We start from the raw sequence: 26,552 nt of genomic DNA, 5'->3' as shown, positions 1-26,552 counted from the left end.
GAGATATCGTTACAGTACAGTATAACAGCTGAGATATCGTTACGGTACAGTATAACAGCTGAGATATCGTTACGGTACAGTATAACAGCTGAGATATCGTTACAGTACAGTATAACAGCTGAGATATCGTGGTTGTTACAGTGATATAAGATTGGACCCAAAGTTTTGGCCAAAGTTACTAGGTATAGGGGAGGTATTAAATTACCAGTATGCTAAAGTTATTAAATGATTTTGTTTCACTCCTTACTACAGTATAACTTGTCTAAACCAAATGTCACTGGGACCACCATATTTGGTCGTCGGTATAGACAGGTTTGCAGATTATATAGGTTTACATTACCATAAGATTAAGAAGGAAATTGCAATACCATTGTGCCAGTGTACACAGAGATCCAAACTAGACAAGGATTGGCTTTGACAAGTTATACTTTGACAAGTTATACAGTAACTGTACTTGGACAAGTTATACTTTGACAAGTTATACAGTAACTGTACTTTGACAAGTTATACAGTAACTGTACTTTGACAAGTTATACAGTAACTGTACTTTGACAAGTTATACAGTAACTGTACTTTGACAAGTTATACAGTAACTGTACTTTGACAAGTTATACAGTAACTGTATACTTAGACAAGTTATACTTTGGCAATACTAACTATTATCAATAGATGACTAGTAAATCAAGGAGACTTAAATGAGATTTCTCTCCAGACATTTGTGTGAACAAAATGATACACTGAAATAACGGAACTAAAATCACGTGACACCTCGGTTTATCATTTTTAGTTTCTCATTATAACATAGGGGCAAAACTACTAAAATTGGTATATCTAAACATTGGTATATTACTTATTAACCTATTATAGTAATGTTTCTCCTGTGGTGTGGAACCCCTGTGACTTATCAAGATATCACAATCAGCTTCATCAGATAATTAAATGAGCACTCAGTATTTCATCATTGAGTCATCATTATATTGTTTTGTATATGGTACAAATTCACTGTTTCTACTTGGTAGAAAATATGTGTACCAGATACATGACTCAGACAGAGGAATCACTACAAAGCCTCTATCTAAGTCAGCATTCAAAATATGCCACTTTTCCTAATAGAGGTTAATGCACCAAGAACACCACCCCCGGCAGCACCACCTCCGAATATGGATGCTGTAGATTTCGACTTGGAAGCCTCAGCCCCGCCCTCTGGAGGTGCCGCGATTGTCACAAGATTATCAACAGAAGATGATTGAGTCTGACTCGTAGACACTTTGGGAATCGCACCTTGTGGCGTAGTCTTATTCTCCTTGTGGAGTTGTGCCGGGAGAGAAACGACAGAATCCGTCCGCTGACCCATTTTCCCTAGATAACCATATAAGGAGAAACCTGTGTTTTTTATACGGTTCAGGAGATTTCCCTCCTGATAATCCACACCGGCCAGTGAATGAGGTCGCTCCGGCGACGTTTTTGTCGGAGAACTAGTTGTCAAGGCGACACCAGTCCCAGAAGATGAAGCCACCGTTACAGATTGAGATTTTGACTTCGCTAAGTCGAAATGAGACTCTGATACTAAACAGCCGGACGTTCTGGATGATTGACTCATTCCTGACGTGTTGGGTTTCTTGTCGGGAGAGCCCACCAAATCACGCTCGTTCAAAATGGCGGCTAGTCCCAGCGACATACTGTAGGTTGTTGTCCCACTAGACTGGACCATCGACGTAAGACGAGGCGTCGAGGACTTTGTCGAAGTTGATCTGCAAATACAACAAAGAAATATAGTCGTAGAATCAACATTTCATAAATTGTTCTTCCTTATCAAGATCCGATACTAAGATGTACTCATATCATAATATTATCTTTCAATGTTTTACATAAACTTTTACTCTATCTTGACTGAGCTAGTATCAAATGCTTATGACATTTGGTAGCTAAAAGAACAACCAACCAGAAGCAACATTGCTTGGTATAGCTTCATAAAACATCATGCAAACATTTATACTACTAATCAATTATAATTCATTCCACATTAACTTAATTAGAAAAACTCTCCATTTATCATCATGAATTGTAGATTTTACGCTTAACACATTAAATTTCTACATCTAGCTCTAAGCTTGTCTATCTTCAGTAAACACATCTCAATTGACTGGCTGCTAGCCTCACAATATTTGTTTATTGATAAAATATTACCAAGCAAAATTGTATTACACGATTATCTCCCCTAGGTCATATTACAAAATTATCTCGCCCTAGATCATATTACAAAATTATCTCCCACCTAGGTCATATTACAAAATTATCTCCCCCTAGGTCATATTACAAAATTATCTCCCCTAGGTCACATTACAAAATTATCTCGCCCTAGGTCACATCACAAAATTATCTCCCCTAGGTCACATTACAAAATTATCTCGCCCTAGGTCACATCACAAAATTATCTCGCCCTAGGTCACATTACAAAATTATCTCGCCCTAGGTCAAATTACAAAATTATTTCGCCCTAGGTCACATTACAAAATTATCTCGCCCTAGGTCACATTACAAAATTATCTCGCCCTAGGTCATATCACAAAATTATCTCGCCCTAGGTCACATTACAAAATTATCTCGCCCTAGGTCATATTACAAAATTATCTCCCCCTAGGTCACATTACAAAATTATCTCCCCTAGGTCATATTACAAAATTATCTCCCCCTAGGTCATATCACAAAAATTATCTTCCCAAGGCCATATTACAAAGTTATCTCGCCCTAGGTCTTATTACAAAATTGTCTCCCCTAGGTCATATTACAAAATTATATTACCAAGCAAAATTGTATTACACGATTATCTCCCCTAGGTCATATTACAAAATTATCTCATCCTAGATCATATTACAAAATTATGCTCCCTATGGTCTTATAACCAGATTATCCCTGTCTTGGCCTTTGGTACCAGACTCCCATGTATAACCAAATAAATATAAGAGCAAATCATGCATCCTATACCATATCATGATTTCTTCTGAGAAAGCAGACAGCAATCACATTCAAACACTACAACAAATCAACTATGCTGGACATTGTTTTGGCAGCCTAACCCCCAATAGAGATGTTTAATCTGAAGCTTTTAAATTTCTGTTGTGTAGACCCAGCCTACTTCATTTCAATGTCAACTTAGCGAATGTCATACATAATATAACCTCTATTTTAATTGTTCCAATCAATTGAACAGCTTTCCACAGATTTAATTGATTTCGAATTTCCCCTGTGATCAAAATTATGAATTAATCAAACCTAGACAAACACACCAAATCATACAATATCAGTAGTGCCTTGTACCACAGAGGTGGTGACAGTGAGTGAAATAAAAAATCAAGCCGTGCTGCAACAAAGACACACGCATTACATTCAAACAAGAAAATGTGCATGCACTAATAAATTATCTACGTACAAGGCCGCAAACATAGAAATAGACAGATCTTATGAAATAAATTCTTCTGCAGGGAGTGATATTTGTATATTGTGATCTCTACGGAACAGTCCGCTATTATTGTGGTAGCTAATCAATTCAAATGTATCTATTGATGGAGGTTTATTGGATATAAGGGAAGCTGTTTGGGGAGTAGCACATTTTTTTTTTGAAAAGCTGAAAATTCAACTCCGCAGATTATTTTTTATTTCTAAATACTTTATTTGATTATTGTGTAATCCTTGTAATTCATAGTTAAGAATTTTTTTTTTTTTTTTTAAATTTTAGATAATTCAATTTTTTATTTAATATCAAATACTTTTGGTGAGATTAAATTAAGGTTAAAATTTTCAATTTTCAATGAAATTGTGTTTCCTCCATTAAGAGCATTAGGGGTGTTGTTGCTTTCTTATACAAATTGGAAGTGAATTGTTCTGTAAATTTATATATATACTCGATATGATAGGGTAGTAGACGGACAATTAAGTGAGAACTACTGAGGAAGTCTTTATATGTTTTATGATTACTAAGGTATAAGTTCAGGGGCTTAGTGTACATGGGGATTGTGTAGTAGTGAGGAGAAGGATAAAACTGACAAATCCTTGTTCCCGTTTTCTCCCACTCCCTTTTTATTCTAATTCTAATTGTAAGTAGCAGATAAATGCTATAAGTAAAACTTACTCTGCACGATCTACGTCAGAGTCAAGCTCCGAATCGTCCTCGCTGTAATCAAACAGTGGCACATTAACATAACCTACCGCCATCTAGTGGTGTATATCATGGTAAGGGCCGATAACTCATATCAAATAACCAAATAACTTTACTGCTATCTAGTGATGTATATCATAGGAAGGGCAGATAACTCATATCAAATAATCATATAATCTACTGCTATCTGGTGATGTATATCATAGTAAGGGCAGATAACTCACATCAAACAACCATATAACCTACCGCCATCTAGAAATGTATATCAAAGTAAGGGCAGATAACTCACATCAAACAACCATATAACCTACCGCTATCTAGTAATGTATATCATAGTAAGGGCAGATAACTCGCATCAAATAATCATAAATTACTGCCATTCAGTAGTGTACAACTTTGGAAGGGCAGATAACTCATCAAACAAAAGGTACCACATCACTAATGAAACATACAGTAATGCCACCTAGTGGTGAACATCCTACTGGGAAGGGCAGATAACTCATCAAACAAAAGGTACCACATCACTTATGAAACCTACAGTAATGCCACCTAGTGGTGAACATCCTACTGGGAAGGGCAGATAACTTACATCAAACAAAAGGTGGCACATCACTAATGAAACCTACAGTAATGCCACCTAGTGGTGAACATCATACTGGGAAGGGCAGATAACTTACATCAAACAAAAGGTGGCACATCACTAATGAAACCTACAGTAATGCCACCTAGTGGTGAACATCCTACTGGGAAGGGCAGATAACTCATCAAACGAAAGGTACCACATCATTGATGAAACCTACAGTAATGCCACCTAGTGGTGAACATCTTACTGGGAAGGGCAGATAACTCATCAAACAAAAGGTGGCACATCACTAATGAAATCTACAGTAATGCTACCTAGTGGTGAACATCATATTGGGAAGGGCAGATAACTAACATCAACAAAAGGTGGCACATTACTAATGAAACCTACAGTAATGCCACCTAGTGGTGACCATCCTACTGGGAAGGGCAGATAACTCATCAAACAAAAGGTACCACATCACTAAAGAAACCTACAGTAATTCGTACTAGTGGTGAACATCCTACGTGGAAGGGCAGATAACTCACATCAAACAACCATATAACCTACCGCCATCTAGTAATGTATATCATAGTAAGGGCAGATAACTCGCATCAAATAATCATAAATTACTGCCATTCAGTAGTGTACAACTTTGGAAAGGCAGATAACTCATCAAACAAAAGGTACCACATCACTAATGAAACCTACAGTAATGCCACCTAGTGGTGAACATCTTACTGGGAAGGGCAGATAACTCATCAAACAAAAGGTGGCACATCACTAATGAAATCTACAGTAATGCTACCTAGTGGTGAACATCATATTGGGAAGGGCAGATAACTAACATCAACAAAAGGTGGCACATTACTAATGAAACCTACAGTAATGCCACCTAGTGGTGACCATCCTACTGGGAAGGGCAGATAACTCATCAAACAAAAGGTACCACATCACTAGTGAAACCTACAGTAATGCCACCTAGTGGTGAACCTCATACTGAGAAGGGCAGATAACTTACATCAAACAAAAGGTGGCACATCACTAGTGAAACCTACAGTAATGCTACCTATGGTGAACATCATATTGGGAAGGGCAGATAACTTACGGGCAGATAACTTACATCAAACAAAAGGTGGCACATCACTAGTGAAACCTACAGTAATGCTACCTAGGTGAACATCATATTGGGAAGGGCAGCTAACTTACATCAAACAAAAGGTACCACATCACTAATGAAACATACAGTAATGCCACCTAGTGGTGAACCTCATACTGAGAAGGGCAGATAACTTACATCAAACAAAAGGTGGCACATCACTTATGAAACCTACAGTAATGCCACCTAGTGGTGAACATACTACTTGGAAGGGCAGATAACTTATCAAACAAAAGGTGGCACATCACTAGTGAAACCTACAGTAATGCCACCTAGTGGTGAACCTCATACTGGGAAGGGCAGATCATCAAAAAAAAGGTGCAAAACATATATTAATGTCTACTTAATAAAGGTATGAAGTAAACAGAAATCATGCAGAAAAATAACTCTTATAATCAACAGACTGATCAATTTAATATGGAACATAAATAACTACAAAATATTTCAAAAAGTATGAAACTCAATAATATAGCACAAACAACACATGACAGAAGTATGATAAACAAAGTAAGTCCTATCTAAACAACGACGTGACTTACCCGACGAGTTGTGTAGGATGTTTCACGGTGGAGTTGGTGTACGTATTTATCGTGGAACTCTCCTGGAATCTCTTGTAGCACTCCCCATTATCCTCATAATCATCTGTCATCAATAAAACATCAGTTATCAACAAGTCCTTTTAAATTTCTATATGATTTTATAGCCTAAGGATAATATATTGCATACATTTGGACATATTCATAATGCATGTTTAGGCCAAAAATAAATATGTCTGTTTATGGTTACTTTGGCCAAAAAAATAGGGTCGTTCCGTCCCGATTTTTTTTTTTTTTTTGGGGGGTCGGTCGGTCCGACTTTCTTTTTTTCTTTTCCCCCCAAGTGTTTTCACTCTAAAGTAATGGCCAGAACCGGAGTCTTGAGATTGAAATACCGACTTTTCATTTTTTTTTATATAAAAGTGAGAAAAAAAAGTTAGAGTCAGTTGTAAAAAAAAGAGGTTTGGATGGGTAACCCTAAACAGACATATTTTTTTTTTGCCTTAGATAAATTTGATTCAATCTAATTATCATAACAAATATGAGCATCTAAATGGCTTTCGATGAAATTCAGTATACAATGTTTACTAAGTACTATTTCCTGTTTTGAATATTTTTTTAAGAACTAGAAATATTTTAAAGACAATAATGTCCCTGCTTTTAATTCATTTATGAGTGGGACAGCGCAAGACAGACCAGACAGGATGGAGAAAAAAATAACATTTCATATCCAAATTCTATTTTCATGGAGTACTGGTAAATCACAAACAGTGGTAGGATATCATCTAAGATAGGATATAGAAGTGCCATACCATCCTCCTCCAGATCACTAAGGTTGTACACTTCCTCGTTTAGATCAAGCTTTCTCTCTCCCTTAATCTGGACCCCGGGACGTGACTCAAAGATTCCCCCCAGGTGGGGCGTCGCCAACTGCTGCCAATGTCGCAGTGTCACTGAACCTGTGTCAAAAGGTTGGAGTATTGAGTTGTCTATATCCATACCAGTAACCAGACAGTTTAACTATTAAGGCAGAGAAATTGACAACACATAATCACTAACTCTTATTATAGAATTAAGTCTGCATTGATGGTGAAGAAATTTTTGCTTCATTTTTGTTCATGAAATATCTGGCAATATCTACACCTGAAGTGCAAATTATGTGTATGAATCATTTTATAATTTGATACATGTTGATGTTGAGCATACCCATAGCAAATACCAACAGTTACAGGAATACATTACAACTTCAATCTACAGACAAATACCAACAGTTACAGGAATACATTACAACTCCAATCTACAGACAAATTTACAGGAATACATTACAACTTCAATCTACAGACAAATACCAACAGTTACAGGAATACATTACAACTTCAATCTACAGACAAATACCAACAGTTACAGGAATACATTACAACTTCAATCTACAGACAAATACCAACAGTTACAGGAATACATTACAACTTCAATCTACAGACAAATACCAACAGTTACAGGAATACATTACAACTCCAATCTACAGACAAATACCAACAGTTACAGGAATACATTACAACTCCAATCTACAGACAAATACCAACAGTTACAGGAATACATTACAACTCCAATCTACAGACAAATACCAACAGTTACAGGAATACATTACAACTCCAATCTACAGACAAATACCAACAGTTACAGGAATACATTACAACTCCAATCTACAGACAAATACCAACAGTTAAGGAATACATTACAACTCCAATCTACAGACAAATACCAACAGTTACAGGAATACATTACAACTCCAATCTACAGACAAATACCAACAGTTACAGTACATTACAACTTCAATCTACAGACAAATAAACAGTTACAGAATACATTACAACTTCAATCTACAGACAAATACCAACAGTTACAGGAATACATTACAACTTCAATCTACAGACAAATACCAACAGTTACAGGAATACATTACAACTTCAATCTACAGACAAATACCAACAGTTACAGGAATACATTACAACTCCAATCTACAGACAAATACCAACAGTTACAGGAATACATTACAACTCCAATCTACAGACAAATACCAACAGTTACAGGAATACATTACAACTCCAATCTACAGACAAATACCAACAGTTACAGGAATACATTACAACTTCAATCTACAGACAAATACCAACAGTTACAGGAATACATTACAACTCCAATCTACAGACAAATACCAACAGTTACAGGAATACATTACAACTCCAATCTACAGACAAATACCAACAGTTACAGGAATACATTACAACTTCAATCTACAGACAAATACCAACAGTTACAGGAATACATTACAACTCCAATCTACAGACAAATACCAACAGTTACAGGAATACATTACAACTTCAATCTACAGACAAATACCAACAGTTACAGGAATACATTACAACTTCAATCTACAGACAAATACCAACAGTTACAGGAATACATTACAACTTCAATCTACAGACAAATACCAACAGTTACAGGAATACATTACAACTCCAATCTACAGACAAATACCAACAGTTACAGGAATACATTACAACTTCAATCTACAGACAAATACCAACAGTTACAGGAATACATTACAACTCCAATCTACAGACAAATACCAACAGTTACAGGAATACATTACAACTTCAATCTACAGACAAATACCAACAGTTACAGGAATACATTACAACTTCAATCTACAGACAAATACCAACAGTTACAGGAATACATTACAACTAATCTACAACAAATACCAACAGTTACAGGAATACATTACAACTCCAATCTACAGACAAATACCAACAGTTACAGGAATACATTACAACTCCAATCTACAGACAAATACCAACAGTTACAGGAATACATTACAACTCCAATCTACAGACAAATAATACCAACAGTTACAGGAATACATTACAACTCCAATCTACAGACAAATACCAACAGTTACAGGAAATACATTACAACTCCAATCTACAGACAAATACCAACAGTTACAGGAATACATTACAACTCCAATCTACAGACAAATACCAACAGTTACAGGAATACATTACAACTTCAATCTACAGACAAATACCAACAGTTACAGGAATACATTACAACTCCAATCTACAGACAAATACCAACAGTTACAGGAATACATTACAACTCCAATCTACAGACAAATACCAACAGTTACAGGAATACATTACAACTTCAATCTACAGACAAATACCAACAGTTACAGGAATACATTACAACTTCAATCTACAGACAAATACCAAATACCAACAGTTACAGGAATACATTACAACTTCAATCTACAGACAAATACCAACAGTTACAGGAATACATTACAACTTCAATCTACAGACAAATACCAACAGTTACAGGAATACATTACAACTTCAATCTACAGACAAATACCAACAGTTACAGGAATACATTACAACTTCAATCTACAGACAAATACCAACAGTTACAGGAATACATTACAACTCCAATCTACAGACAAATACCAACAGTTACAGGAATACATTACAACTCCAATCTACAGACAAATACCAACAGTTACAGGAATACATTACAACTCCAATCTACAGACAAATACCAACAGTTACAGGAATACATTACAACTTCAATCTACAGACAAATACCAACAGTTACAGGAATACATTACAACTTCAATCTACAGACAAATACCAACAGTTACAGGAATACATTACAACTTCAATCTACAGACAAATACCAACAGTTACAGGAATACATTACAACTTCAATCTACAGACAAATACCAACAGTTACAGGAATACATTACAACTTCAATCTACAGACAAATACCAACAGTTACAGGAATACATTACAACTTCAATCTACAGACAAATACCAACAGTTACAGGAATACATTACAACTCCAATCTACAGACAAATACCAACAGTTACAGGAATACATTACAACTCCAATCTACAGACAAATACCAACAGTTACAGGAATACATTACAACTCCAATCTACAGACAAATACCAACAGTTACAGGAATACATTACAACTTCAATCTACAGACAAATACCAACAGTTACAGGAATACATTACAACTTCAATCTACAGACAAATACCAACAGTTACAGGAATACATTACAACTTCAATCTACAGACAAATACCAACAGTTACAGGAATACATTACAACTACAATCTACAGACAAATACCAACAGTTACAGGAATACATTACAACTCATCTACAGACAAATACCAACAGTTACAGGAATACATTACAACTTCAATCTACAGACAAATACCAACAGTTACAGGAATACATTACAACTCCAATCTACAGACAAATACCAACAGTTACAGGAATACATTACAACTTCAATCTACAGACAAATACCAACAGTTTACAGGAATACATTACAACTTCAATCTACAGACAAATACCAACAGTTACAGGAATACATTACAACTTCAATCTACAGACAAATACCAACAGTTACAGGAATACATTACAACTCCAATCTACAGACAAATACCAACAGTTACAGGAATACATTACAACTCAATCTACAGACAAATACCAACAGTTACAGGAATACATTACAACTCCAATCTACAGACAAATACCAACAGTTACAGGAATACATTACAACTCCAATCTACAGACAAATACCAACAGTTACAGGAATACATTACAACTCCAATCTACAGACAAATACCAACAGTTACAGGAATACATTACAACTTCAATCTACAGACAAATACCAACAGTTACAGGAATACATTACAACTTCCAATCTACAGACAAATACCAACAGTTACAGGAATACATTACAACTCCAATCTACAGACAAATACCAACAGTTACAGGAATACATTACAACTCCAATCTACAGACAAATACCAACAGTTACAGGAATACATTACAAACTTCAATCTACAGACAAATACCAACAGTTACAGGAATACATTACAACTCCAATCTACAGACAAATACCAACAGTTACAGGAATACATTACAACTCCAATCTACAGACAAATACCAACAGTTACAGGAATACATTACAACTTCAATCTACAGACAAATACCAACAGTTACAGGAATACATTACAACTTCAATCTACAGACAAATACCAACAGTTACAGGAATACATTACAACTTCAATCTACAGACAAATACCAACAGTTACAGGAATACATTACAACTTCAATCTACAGACAAATACCAACAGTTACAGGAATACATTACAACTTCAATCTACCTTCCAGTGGCTTGATGATTTTGAGTTTCTCTGGGAGCCTGTAGTGTGAACTATTACTACCAGGGTAGGAAAGCTGGGAGAATCCTGATCGGATACTTCCTGTGGAGAGTGTACTGTCTGGGGTCGGACACATTCCTGGGGTATCCGTCGACTCCTGGGCATCAGACTTACTGGCATCCGATCTGTACGTCAAACACAAACAATGAATTTATATTAACAATATTAACGAACTTTGTAATTATGTATCATGTGATGAACAAATACAGTAAACTCCACATATATAACAACATCGATCAGACCACCAGTAGAATTTTGCCTGGGTTTGATATTTCTGTTAAAGCTAGTATGTCATATTAATAAATGATCTATCTCATTTTATCTGCCATGATTTCACACCAAGGAAAATATTTCATCACAGTGTTGATAAAATAACCCGTTATTTCCTTACTTATGTCTTTCTCGTTTCCTATTCTCTTCATCCTCAAAGTAATCTTCTTCGTTAAGTTCGTTAGCGCGACGGATCGATAACTTCCGTAAAGCTGTCTCGAGATCGTTAGATCCTGGAATACCAGGTCGTCCCAGACTGTGCTTCTTTACGTCACTGGAACAATTAAAGGTAGTACATTAATTAAAATCAACTATCATATGATCATGAATTTTATCTGTAAATGAGTTCATAACTATAATTACATCATTAGAAAAACTACTTTGTACTGAGAGCTGGTGAAAAGTAGTTCATTAAGTATTCCTTTAAAATAAAATCTTGGAAGTAATTTAAAAGAGAAAATGTGAAAACTATTGGTGTGTAGATAACACGTGCCCAACAACAGACACTGATAATTTCTGGAGAATATCCTCAGGATGGCACTTATTAACTCTGTCACCCTTAAAATTTCATAATTGGCCAGTTTAATCTTTCATGTAGAAGACTCTAAATGTGTCTAAAAGTGCAAATGTGCAGAACTACATCAACTGGTGTCAAAATTTAGATCAATCAAATTGAAAAGAACACTTTTGAAAGCTTTTTAGTAAGATTGATACAAAACAAGGTAGAGTTATACTGGCTATAAAACAGATTGACAGCGGTTCAAGTTTTAGAAAATATACTATTAACAATTATGGAGCCATCACTCATCCATAAACAGAAATCGCTCATCCATAAACAGAAATCACTCACCCGTAAAGACTATCTAGATCAGCAGTATACCCATCACTCTGTACAGACTCTGTTTCCGAGAAATACATAGAACTTCTGTTGGACATGTTAGTTCCAAGTTTCCCCGCCGAGGACGCGACTCCGGACATGGCAGGAGAGCGAGCTCCGGAATCCAGACTGTCGTTGAGACTAAGGGTAGAGAGTCCGGAGAGACCAGACATTCCAGATATCCCGGACGTCTTCTCTGTCCCAAAGCTGTTACTGTTACTGAGGCCATTGTGTTTGTTACTCGCCTTCTTAGCTGCCTTAGCTGTTTCAAATATCCTCCAGTTATGGACCCTGGGGAACAATGGTCAGATATCACTATTCTAGAAACAAGATATCACGGTGAATTTTCTATCAATAGATACAAGATAACTGCATAAATGTTAAAACTAATGATCTAAAACTTAATGTTTTTTACTCCACTTCATCAACCTAAGACATGGTATAAGACAGATGTCTAAACTGGATGTCACTGAGACCAACATATATTTGACTGATATAGCCAGGTTTTAATTACCACATGTATTATAACTGACGAAGGAAAATTCCATACAATTACACTAGAATACCCTTGGATCCTGGAGTAACCGTGATGAAGTTTCCTGTATAGTTGATCATGACCAATACTTACTTTCTCTCTGCTGGAGAATATCCCATAGGGAAGTCTATTTCAGACTTGAGAGACGACTCAAGCTCAGAGGCGATGGAATCGTTAGGAATACTGAGAAGTGATGTGGACAGGTAGCTATGTTTAGCGACGTTTGGTTTCTGTTTCCGTCGCAGCCTCCGTAACTCTTCCTGATTCTCCTCCAGTAACTCAAGGACCTCATCATGTTTGTCTTTATATTCAGCAAGCTGTAATACACCAATCAGAAACAAGTTTACAAAGGCTGGTGAGATGTACACCAATCAGATACAAGTTTACAAAGGCTGGTGGGTTATACACAAATCAGATAAAAGTTTACAAAGGCTGGTGGGTTATACACAAATCAGATACAAGTTTACAAAGGCTGGTGAGATATACACCAATCAGATACAAGTTTACAAAGGCTGGTGGGATATACACCAATCAGATACAAGTTTACAAAGGCTAGTTTGTTATACACCAATCAATCACAATGTTATAAACTAGCCTGGTGGTTATATGCCAATCAGATACAAGTTTATATATTTACAACCTTCGTTAGGTGTTTCTGTGACGACTGTACAACATATTTGACCTTGACCTAGTTTCTATATTTACCTCCTTCGTTAGGTGTTTCTGTGATGACTGTGAGGCTTCGAGGTGTTTCTGGAGCTCAAGGTTTTCTGCTGTTAACTGTAGACAAAAAGAAAGAAGTATTAACATCAAAACAATTAAATATTTATTAGTCCATACTGTTTATACTTTTCCTGCTTCAATTTCAAAAATAATTTTTCATGTTACAAAATTGATGTACAATTTGACCTATCCTGGAAATTCATGCTGTATAGCTTACTTAAAAATCTCACAAGAACTTCTACAGGCATAGTACATCATATCGCTAGGGATTATATTTTTCATTGACACCAAGACATGGACACCTCAACGTTTTTCTTTTTAAATCATATAACATGGTATGTTTTTCCCCCAGGTACTCTGGGTTTTCTTCCATCTCCTAAACATGGCAAATCTTAAATAGGGCATAAATCAAACAAAATCCAACTTTCCATCCCTGCTCTAGGCCTAATATATGCCAATCATTCGAAAATTTTAAGATAATACGATTTATTTAAGCAATGTATATGCCAAAAAAAAATAATGATATCATCGAAAATTTTAAGATAATACGATTTATTTTGCAGACGCAGACAGTTCAAACACACAGAGTTTTGTGAAAACGGAGTTTGTCAGAAGTCTCTGACGAACATAAAGTTGTTAGAAGAAGCAACTCTTGTGTTTTGCTGTGGGGACCATCTGTACATGTGTTACCCGGATTCAGGCTAGCGGGGCGCGGCCATTACGAGCTCGTCATCACGACATGATGTGTTTGGACTGTGGATCGCTGTTTGGTTTTACAACAGCAGAAAGAACGGTACTTAGCTTTGTGCTTTTGACCCGTAGTTACATCCACCGACTTATCGAACTTCTAACGGAACTTTCGTTCTTATGGCCGGACATGAACATAAATAATGTCTAAGTTCGAAACCAGCATCGCTCATCGCTTGTATGGCTGGTGGCCCGAGAATACAGTGCGCGTGTTAAGTGTAGTGTGCATTTAGCGTTTAGCGAGAGATATCTCCCATAAATTCTTCCCAAATTGGTATTGTTTGAGCGGCTTGTCGGTTTGTACCAGAATGGAGATGTCGTCGGAGAGACAATGGCGGTTTTGTTGCAATTATTAAAAACATACGGAGCATTTGGAGGATGTTTTGGAACAGGAATTTCCCGTAAATGCCTTCCACAGGACAAGTTTCGGAATCTGTGGCATACATTCTTTTATCTGAGCATAGGTGCCTCTGTGCTATTCAACCCTCCTTGTTTGTTTTTTTTTGAGTGGTCTCGGTGGGAAATTGAAACATAAGGTATTGTTCGGTTTTCATCATTCAGAAACTGAAAGGAGTTCGGAAGTTAGCGGAATGGATATGAAAACTCAAGTCCCCTACTGACCAAAGTGAATTGCGAGATCAACCCACACCCTGTACCTCCGACAGGACAGGATTAATCACCGGAATTAAGGTACGTGTTAATAGTTCAAAGTCCTGTTTCGAAATAATTGATTTGTGCTGAGTTGGCCGCGGATAACCCACTGCGGACATTGTGTTTTAACTTGGCGTCCAACATGTTATTGGCCGATACGATTTGAATGTAATGCTTCGGCACGATATCTATTTCTGTAGCGACCAAGATCGTGCAAGTGACGATTTATAGCGGCTCGGACATTTATTAAAGTGTTCTTGTGATGATTCAGTAGGTCCACCTGCCAGAATTCCTAGTTCCTTTGGGTGTGGCCTCTGCATAAAATTGACGGAGTTTTTGACATAGGTCTCCTTCATTGATTGTAGCCATTGGAACTTCTCTTGTCCATACACCTCCATATTCCAATCTAAAAATGTAATTATATTGATTGATAATCGAAGTTTATAATTGATCTAAAAAAAATATTGATATTATTTAATGTTATTTACGTCATTGAATTTTATTAAATCGTCTGTTTGTAATGAAATTGTTTTTCAACATTCATGGTAGTTTAAGGAAAAACTTTCCGTTATGGAATGATCCAGGTTCGAGTCCCCTGGCCGGAAGAAAACATTAAGTTATTATGACAGGAGATTATTTTATTTTAACGTACCTTGGAACAGTTTCATCATCCCCATTTCGTATTATTTTTGGTAGATTTGGATTGTTCTCGATTCTTCCAGTGCTTTCAGTCGATCTTCTTCAGAATATTCTTTAAACCTCTGTTGTGGTTGTAGGAAAAATGTTGATTTTCTGATCGTACAAAATTTTCAATCTCGGGCACATTCATGGCTTCGGCCATTTTCGGCTCTGGCCTCTTCTGGTGAAACAGATGTTGAATAAATTCCATTCGGAATATCGAACAAAGTCATTAAAATGTTGTTCAACTCTTCACTGTTCATTTCTCTAAGTCCTCTACTTCCGTAATATTTTCTTCTAATTGTAGAATATCTTTAGGTTTTCCTAAGTTAAAAGCTTGCCATTTTGAGAGCCTCAAATCTGCTTGCACAGTACTAAACAGAAGCCCTAGCAGAACGACGCATACCAAACTTTTATTTCTTTATTCAAAGTTTGTTTTTTGGCAAATACTATTTTATTGCCTTAGTTTTAAAAAAAATACAATTTTGCTTCAATTGAAACAATTTAAAACCAGTGTTTCTTTTTGTTTAATTTTATAAAACGGAAGCTCCGTGTGGAACCTCCCTTTGATGTTTACCGAAATGTCCGATCATTTTGTAGGTGGCGCTGAGGTATAAAAAAATTTCGGCCAATCAGGTCGGATTAGAGAAACAAAGGTTAATTATACGGTTATATACTTACAACTTTACATTTCCTCTATAGGAGACTTAGTAGATCGAATATACCCTCCCAAACCGATCATCATATAATTTCGGCCGGATTCGGTTTGGAAAGTGCGAATACCGATCATCACGATCCGGATCGGAAGTCGTTTTTTACATTAGTGCACCGCATGTATGCCTAGTGTTCGTTAAAACCGACCGATATTGATTGTTAATGTGAATGTTATCACAAAAGAGAGAATCATACGTTTAAAAGGAATGGATTACAGCAATCTTGACTTTGTTACCGCTTATAAACGTAGTTTAGTTAGTTAGTTGCGTGAATGTTCTTGGGGATGTTCTCGTCTGCAACCTACATACGACCGATCGCTTCCGGTTACGTCAAGAATCAAATTATATGGTCTAATTACACGTTGATCAGTCGATGCCGGTCATTATATGACATAGCCATTTTCTAAAACAATACATGGCTTCGGCTTCTTCATACAGATAATTTACGTTATCCGACAACTACATATGTAAATAAAAAACCTGTGTGATTTGAATACGAAACTTTCTCTTTATTACTAGCTCTGCTTGTTTTCCTACAGTAAACAAACCGCGTGCACATGGTAGACCTTCGTTAGATATCTAAACAATAGACATGATTAAATAATTACACCACCATCTCGAGTATAATTACCGTATACCTATAGCCTTCACATCTGTATACATGCCCAAGGACATGGCATGCGACAACTATGGTACAGGTACGTTTGTATTTCACGGTCGGTTGATCAGACCTCAATGCAATCTATCGGTGTCGCTCAGGTAAGGCCGGTTTTCAGAAGTGTATTTTAGTTACATTTGACTATTCCGATCTTAAAATCGGTCCGGTATTCGGAATTGGGAGGGATCGGTTTTGGGAAGTTTTATACACTATTAATAAAGAGGAATTCATTCCGTACATAACATCCATGTTCGGTTTCTAGAGGTGATCGGTTTTGAGAAGGTTCGGTTTTGGGAGGTTCCACTGTACTTACAACTTTACATTTCCTCTGTAGATCGACTATTTTATATACTTACAACTTTACATTTCCTCTGTAGATTGACTATTTTATATACTTACAACTTTACATTTCCTCTGTACATCGACTATTTTATATATATGTACTTACAACTTTACATTTCCTCTGAAGATCGACTATTTTACGTATATACTTACAAGTTACTTTACATTTCCTCTGTAGATCGACTATTTTATATACTTACAACTTTACATTTCCTCTGTAGATCGACTATTTTATATACTTACAACTTTACATTTCCTCTGTACATCGACTATTTTATATATATGTACTTACAATTTTACATTTCCTCTGTAGATCAACTATTTATATACTTACAACTTTACATTTCCTCTGTAGATCGACTATTTTATATATATACTTACAAGTTACTTTACATTTCCTCTGTAGATCGACTATTTTATCTACTTACAACTTTACATTTCCTCTGTAGATCGACTATTTTATATACTTACAACTTTACATTTCCTCTGTAGATCGACTATTTTATATACTTACAACTTTACATTTCCTCTGTAGATCGACTATTTTATATACTTACAACTTTACATTTCCTCTGTAGATCGACTATTTATATACTTACAACTTTACATTTCCTCTGTAGATCGACTATTTTACATACTTACAACTTTACATTTCCTCTGTAGATCGTCTATTTTATATACTTACAACTTTACACTTCCTCTGTAGATCGACTAGTTGAGCTAAAAGGTTGGTGATCTCCTCCTTTTGGAGGTGTGTTTCTTCTGTCTTTTTGGCGAGTTCTTCTGAGTAAACTTCAAGCTGATCCTTAACATCCCCTGTGACCAAAAAAAAAAATATATACAGTTGAACCTGTCTATAAAGACCAGCCAGGGACATGGAAAAATTGGTCATTATACACAGGTCAAATCGCGTTATATATACATGTATAGCTATTTGCAACCCAGAAAAGTGGTCTTATTAAAACAATTTTATTTAACAGATTTTGACGTGACCTATAATAGACTAAAGACATTCCATTTTCTACATATTATATATGTGCCAATTGTTGATAGTAAAACACAAGCACCACACTTTATTGACTGAAATTTGTTCTGTTCTCAAAATAAAAAAATAAAAAAATAGATAACAACCACCATTTGGTGGATATCAGTTGATCACAGAATATGACAATTATTATCTTGTCATATAAGATTGTTTCCTTACCGAGCTGCTCGAGACAGTCAGATACTAGCTTTTGTTCTTTCTCCTCAAACTCTGATGTTTCAGCACTTAACTGCACCGTCTGGAAAAGATCACAGTGATCAACGCTTTATTGTCTATAGTAACAAGACAAAAGTGCATTATTGAAACCTGAGTTTATAATGTCTATTCATTATTTCAAATTTTACAATTTTGTACAACATCCTCGATACTCCAGGGGTTGCTGTCTCTGTCATTATATCCACTCCTGGACTATGTCACAACAAACCTGAAGTCATTTCAGAAGGAAAAATCTGACCAATCACAGAAGATTATGTAGAGAGCGATGCCAAACTTCATTGTACTGTAACAGTTACTTATCTGATGTACATCAAAGGACCAAACTACCTGTCTCATCTGTTGTCACACACAGAACCTTCAGTTTTGCCATGGCATAGTCCGGGGGTGGATATAACAACAGTGATAGTAACCCATTAATTTTTGAGAATGCCCTGAAATTGCTTACAAGAATTTTGTATTTATCTTCAACATCATTGAAATAAGCTACAATCTATAAAGTACGTCTCATTATAACAAGGTTGTATTTTGTTCTACAATGGTAGTATAACATTGTATACCTCTATACGGAGTTTGATATTTTCCTCCTCCAGAGATTTGACCTTTTTCTGGAGACTTGATGCTCCCAAGGTATAAAGTCCCTCGGTGTTCCCACTGTAAACATCAAACCAATAACAAACAATGAATTATTTTGATATTACTACTAAATTACACTTTGTCTATTTAATTAATGTCAGATAGGCGCTTATTTTCATGATGGTAATATTTTCAAGAAACATTGCTATGGTCGTGAAAATTTGATCCATAAGAAATTGAGTAACCACATATAGCCAAAACACAAAATTTCAGAACTGCTGAATTTTAATTTTCTAACTAAGAGTCCTAATCACGGAAAGTTTGACCCGCAAAAATATCTGTATGACAAAAATATCTGTACAACCAAAATATCTGTATGACAAAAATATCTGTATGTCAAAAATATCTGTATGTCAAAATATCTGTATGATAAAAATATCTGTATATCTGTATGGCAAAAATATCTGTATGACAAAAATATCTGCAGATCAATATTTCCTCTATTTCATGAAGAGGAGTTATGTGCCCTTACTTTGGAGAATCATCTGTAGGGGTGCTGTCTGACTCGGAGTGGGTCAGAGCCTGGAGAAGTTCATCTTTGCGTAGAATTTCATGTTTAAACTGGTTGAGCTGAATAATATAACATGTTGATATGTGAATATAGAAATCTTTGTACATTCTGAACAAATTAAGTTCAATGCCTATTTGATTTTGTACTATCTTTAAAGTTTTCAACATGCTTATAATCAAATAAATGATGGCAAAATACAAATTATTAAAAGATTCATAAACTTGATAAATATCAAGACCATCAAAATGACCAAGTAAATAAAAACCAGTATACTTTTATAAAACTTTATACTTAATTAAAAAAGCTGGTATAATGTACCTTTAATTAAAATCTCTTACCTAAGGGAGACAACTGTACTCACCTTTTCAGTTGCCTGGGTTACTTGTTCCTCTAGCGATTCATTTTTATCTGTTAAGTCCTGATTTTTCTGGAGAAGTGTCTGACCTATACGGGCAGCAAGTTCAAGGTCACGTTCTTTCTGTAAATAAATAAAATCATTCTTTACAGTTAATACGGCTTATAATTAATTTCCAGACTACTTGGATTATTTTTCCAAATTAATACGCAAAGTCAATTGTGACATCATGATAACATCTGGTTTTGCATCATTCTCAGATTTTTTTATAGTGGTATGGAAAAAAAAACCAGCAAATCAGAAAACAAGATTTAGTATGAAAAAAAAAGAAAAATTAAATATTTTTCTGTACAGTTGATATACAATTTTACCAAACACACTTTGATTATTTACAGTAATGTAAATGTAATGTACAAAATGTCACACCCATGTACACATAGAATGTGTAGGTATGTACAGAGTTAAATAATAAACCAACTATTACCTCAACTACTTCTCAGTAAATATAATTTCCTATAGCAGAGGTCAAATCCTATTAACAACCTGAGCTAATGCTATATATGTAGACATTTCAGTTCTAATGATACTTCAGATTAACAGTATATGTGTAAAGACAAAAGAATCATAATCATATACACAACTTATTTCTTTTTAGAAATCCAGGAATTACAGCAGGATTATTTTAACTCCCAATTAAATTTATGACATATAAAATACTTTTCATTTGAAAGGGCCCAGGTCCCATTTTTCAACAAGAGCATAGCTTTATGGGACGATATGAAAACCTAGATTTATTATCCCGAAGAGAGCTGTAATTCAGTATAGTTTTCCTTGCTCTGTGGCATTAAGACTACTAACTCACATCCACAGCAGTATAGAGCCTGTAGTTATTGATCTGCTGTCCCCAATATCTCCACTAATATCTGTGTACTTCAACTTAAAGTCATCAAATAAGATTAACAAAAAATAAAATTCCTTTATTTTTTTCTGTTTGTTCTAAAGACTGAACCCTTCAAATAACTGTGTATTCATGGTGGAAAGTTTTTTTGAAAACATGCGTTCTATTTATGACTTTTATCAAAACAAAGAAGCGCTACGTGCGATCCTGTTTATTGTCAATGGCGACAAGTCATGATTAATGAGCGAAAGTGGTGTTCCCAAATCCTCGAGTTCTAGAGCAAAGACAAACAACTTTTTAAATTGTGCTGATTCGAAAATTTATATCAGGCTAGGTTACAAAAAAAGGTCTGAGAGATCTGCCTGGTAATACTGCTATGTGCCGTTATTGGCACAGAATGATCAAATACAGAGACAAAACACACGATTCGTGGGCAGGTTATAAATACAATAACAAACCAATGACATTTTTTTTTAGAATTTAAAACACGGTTTATATGATAATCTACAACAGGTAGTGCGACAGAACTGAGAAAATAAATATTGATAAGGAAATCATTGATCTGGGTTTTTTGGATCAAAACAGTCCCAGAAAATGACATCTACCTTATATGACATGATATACTGTGCTTTTTAACAGTTTTTACTTTACAAGCACAGTAAGTTTTCCTTTGTTTTTTTTTCTTCTCTTTTAAACCAATACCTGCATGTATATAGCAAATTTCTCATTCTACACCCTAAATAATTAAATAGTTTATTTCTTTGCTTCAAACATTTTTGACTGCTGATACATCATGATTGTTTTATAGAATATCTATTTTAAGATCAAATGGTACATTACAGACTAAATTGTCTTTTTGCATATTTAAAATAGATTGGCTTTTTGTTCAAGCTGAATGTAGAAATTATATATTTTTTTAGATATACTTGGTAAGTATGCATTAAAAGGAAGCTGAAAAGTGAATTGTTTAAAAGATTTCAATAAATTGTGTGCATGGTTTTTTCCCCCAAGAAATTAAAAATCTGATTAATTATCAATAATGACAATTTTCCTAACGAGATCTTTTTCTGGAAGTTCTATGTATTGGACAGTGTATATATGAAATGTAAAGGTGTTACTGACCTCTTCTAGTAATCTATCAACATGTTACTGACCTCTTCTAGTAATCTATTAACATGTTACTGACCTCTTCTAGTAATCTATTAACATGTTACTGACCTCTTCTAGTAATCTATTAACATGTTACTGACCTCTTCTAGTAATCTATTAACGTGTTACTGACCTCTTCTAGTAATCTATTAACATGTTATACTGACCTCTTCTAGTAATCTATTAACATGTTACTGACCTCTTCTAGTAATCTATTAACATGTTAACTGACCTCTTCTAGTAATCTATATAAACATGTTACTGACCTCTTCTAGTAATCTATTAACATGTTACTGACCTCTTCTAGTAATCTATTAACATGTTACTGACCTCTTCTAGTAATCTATTAACATGTTACTGACCTCTTCTAGTAATCTATTAACATGTTACTGACCTCTTCTAGTAATCTATTAACATGTTACTGACCTCTTCTAGTAATCTATTAACATGTTACTGACCTCTTCTAGTAATCTATTAACATGTTACTGACCTTCTAGTAATCTATTAACATGTTACTGACCTCTTCTAGTAATCTATTAACATGTTACTGACCTCTTCTAGTAATCTATTAACATGTTACTGACCTCTTCTAGTAATCTATTAACATGTTACTGATCTCTTCTAGTAATCTATTAACATGTTACTGACCTCTTCTAGTAATCTATTAACATGTTACTGACCTCTTCTAGTAATCTATTAACATGTTACTGACCTCTTCTAGTAATCTATTAACATGTTACTGACCTCTTCTAGTAATCTATTAACATGTTACTGACCTCTTCTAGTAATCTATTAACATGTTACTGACCTCTTCTAGTAATCTATTAACATGTTACTGACCTTCTAGTAATCTATTAACATGTAACTGACCTCTTCTAGTAATCTATTAACATGTTACTGACCTCTTCTAGTAATCTATTAACATGTTACTGACCTCTTCTAGTAATCTATTAACATGTTACTGACCTCTTCTAGTAATCTATTAACATGTAACTGACCTCTTCTAGTAATCTATTAACATGTTACTGACCTCTTCTAGTAATCTATTAACATGTTACTGACCTCTTCTAGTAATCTATTAACATGTTACTGACCTCTTCTAGTAATCTATTAACATGTTACTGACCTTCTAGTAATCTATTAACATGTTACTGACCTCTTCTAGTAATCTATTAACATGTTACTGACCTCTTCTAGTAATCTATTAACATGTTACTGACCTCTTCTAGTAATCTATTAACATGTTACTGACCTCTTCTAGTAATCTATTAACATGTTACTGACCTCTTCTAGTAATCTATTAACATGTTACTGACCTCTTCTAGTAATCTATTAACATGTTACTGACCTCTTCTAGTAATCTATTAACATGTTACTGACCTCTTCTAGTAATCTATTAACATGTTACTGACCTCTTCTAGTAATCTATTAACATGTTAGCTGACCTCTTCTAGTAATCTATTAACATGTACTGACCTCTTCTAGTAATCTATTAACATGTACTGACCTCTTCTAGTAATCTATTAACATGTTACTGACCTCTTCTAGTAATCTATTAACATGTTACTGACCTCTGTCTAGTAATCTATTAACATGTAGCTGACCTCTTCTAGTAATCTATTAACATGTTACTGACCTCTTCTAGTAATCTATTAACATGTTACTGACCTCTCTAGTAATCTATTAACATGTTACTGACCTCTTCTAGTAATCTATTAACATGTAACTGACCTCTTCTAGTAATCTATTAACATGTTACTGACCTCTTCTAGTAATCTATTAACATGTTACTGACCTCTTCTAGTAATCTATTAACATGTTACTGACCTCTTCTAGTAATCTATTAACATGTTACTGACCTCTTCTAGTAATCTATTAACATGTTACTGACCTCTTCTAGTAATCTATTAACATGTTACTGACCTCTTCTAGTAATCTATTAACATGTTACTGACCTCTTCTAGTAATCTATTAACATGTTACTGACCTCTTCTAGTAATCTATTAACGTGTTACTGACCTCTTCTAGTAATCTATTAACATGTTACTGACCTCTTCTAGTAATCTATTAACATGTTACTGACCTCTTCTAGTAATCTATTAACATGTTACTGACCTCTTCTAGTAATCTATTAACATGTTACTGACCTCTTCTAGTAATCTATTAACATGTTACTGACCTCTTCTAGTAATCTATTAACATGTTACTTACCTCTTCTAGTAATCTATTAACATGTTACTGACCTCTTCTAGTAATCTATTAACATGTTACTGACCTCTTCTAGTAATCTATTAACATGTTACTGACCTCTTCTAGTAATCTATTAACATGTACTACCTCTTCTAGTAATCTATTAACATGTTACTGACCTCTTCTAGTAATCTATTAACATGTTACTGACCTCTTCTAGTAATCTATTAACATGTTACTGACCTCTTCTAGTAATCTATTAACATGTTACTCTCTTCTAGTAATCTATTAACATGTTACTGACCTCTTCTAGTAATCTATTAACATGTTACTGACCTCTTCTAGTAATCTATTAACATGTTACTGACCTCTTCTAGTAATCTATTAACATGTTACTGACCTCTTCTAGTAATCTATTAACATGTTACTGACCTCTTCTAGTAATCTATTAACATGTTACTGACCTCTTCTAGTAATCTATTAACATGTTACTGACCTCTTCTAGTAATCTATTAACATGTTACTGACCTCTTCTAGTAATCTATTAACATGTTACTGACCTCTTCTAGTAATCTATTAACATGTTACTGACCTCTTCTAGTAATCTATTAACATGTTACTGACCTCTTCTAGTAATCTATTAACATGTTACTGACCTCTTCTAGTAATCTATTAACATGTTACTGACCTTCTAGTAATCTATTAACATGTTACTGACCTCTTCTAGTAATCTATTAACATGTTACTGACCTTCTAGTAATCTATTAACATGTTACTGACCTTCTAGTAATCTATTAACATGTTACTGACCTCTTCTAGTAATCTATTAACATGTTACTGACCTCTTCTAGTAATCTATAACATATGACCTAACATGTTACTGACCTCTTCTAGTAATCTATTAACATGTAACTGACCTTGTAATCTATTAACATGTTACTGACCTCTTCTAGTACATGTACTGACCTTTCTGTAGTAAATCTATTAACATGTTACTGACCTTCTAGTAATCTATCAACATGTTACTTACCTCTTCTAGTAATCTATTAACATGTACTGACTGACTCTTCTAGTAATCTATAATCTAACATGTAACTGACTGTAATCTATAACTGTAACTGCTTCTATATTACAACATGTTACTTACCTCTTCTAGTAATCTATTAACATGTTACTGACCTTCTAGTAATCTATCAACATGTTACTTACCTCTTCTAGTAATCTATTAACATGTAACTGACCTCTTCTAGTAATCTATCAACATGTTACTGACCTCTTCTAGTAATCTATTAACATGTTACTGACCTCTTCTAGTAATCTATTAATATGTTACTTACCTCTTCTAGTAATCTATTAACAGCCTCTATATCATTGTACGTCCAAATCATCTGTGTCACACGCTCGGCACATAGAACTGGAACGATAAACCAATAAATAAATAAATAAACCAATAAATAAATAACAATTCATCTGTGTCACACGCTCGGCACATAGAACTGGAACGATAAACCAATAAATAAATAAATAAATAAATAAATAAATAACAATTCATCTGTGTCACACGCTCGGCACATAGAACTGGAACGATAAACCAATAAATAAATAAATAAACCAATAAATAAATAACAAATCATCTGTGTC

At 34.7% G+C, this 26,552-nt stretch overlaps 2 protein-coding genes across 3 annotated transcripts in view; both read right to left on the bottom strand.

Annotated features, from left to right (window-relative positions):
* On the bottom strand, positions 1-26,539 carry LOC138310301 (trafficking kinesin-binding protein 1-like). Of its 2 annotated transcripts, XM_069251441.1 has the most exons (15): positions 26,249-26,539; positions 20,681-20,797; positions 20,281-20,378; positions 19,733-19,826; positions 19,119-19,197; positions 18,600-18,730; positions 14,108-14,182; positions 13,496-13,719; positions 12,841-13,158; positions 12,112-12,264; positions 11,664-11,845; positions 7,226-7,372; positions 6,417-6,519; positions 4,130-4,171; positions 1-1,751 (listed from the first exon to the last, which is right to left on the bottom strand). In XM_069251441.1, exons 1-15 carry the CDS (start codon positions 26,297-26,299, stop codon positions 1,088-1,090), a joined length of 2,478 nt encoding a protein of 825 aa, XP_069107542.1. In that variant the 5' UTR covers positions 26,300-26,539; the 3' UTR covers positions 1-1,087. The 2 variants fall into 2 exon arrangements, with proteins under 2 accessions (XP_069107542.1, XP_069107543.1); XM_069251442.1 differs by lacking the exon at positions 4,130-4,171 and having other exon boundaries at positions 26,249-26,537.
* Positions 26,305-26,552, bottom strand: part of LOC138310193 (uncharacterized) — a 59,076-nt gene continuing 58,828 nt past the window's right edge. Inside the window, exon 6 of the mRNA XM_069251311.1 lies at positions 26,305-26,325. Within this exon, the coding sequence (XP_069107412.1) occupies positions 26,305-26,325 (21 nt within the window). The remainder of the gene's footprint in view (positions 26,326-26,552) is intronic.

The sequence above is a fragment of the Argopecten irradians genome, chromosome 16, assembly GCF_041381155.1.
Source record: "Argopecten irradians isolate NY chromosome 16, Ai_NY, whole genome shotgun sequence".
NCBI lineage: Eukaryota > Metazoa > Mollusca > Bivalvia > Pectinida > Pectinidae > Argopecten > Argopecten irradians.
This window is presented reverse-complemented; position numbering and strand designations above follow the sequence as displayed.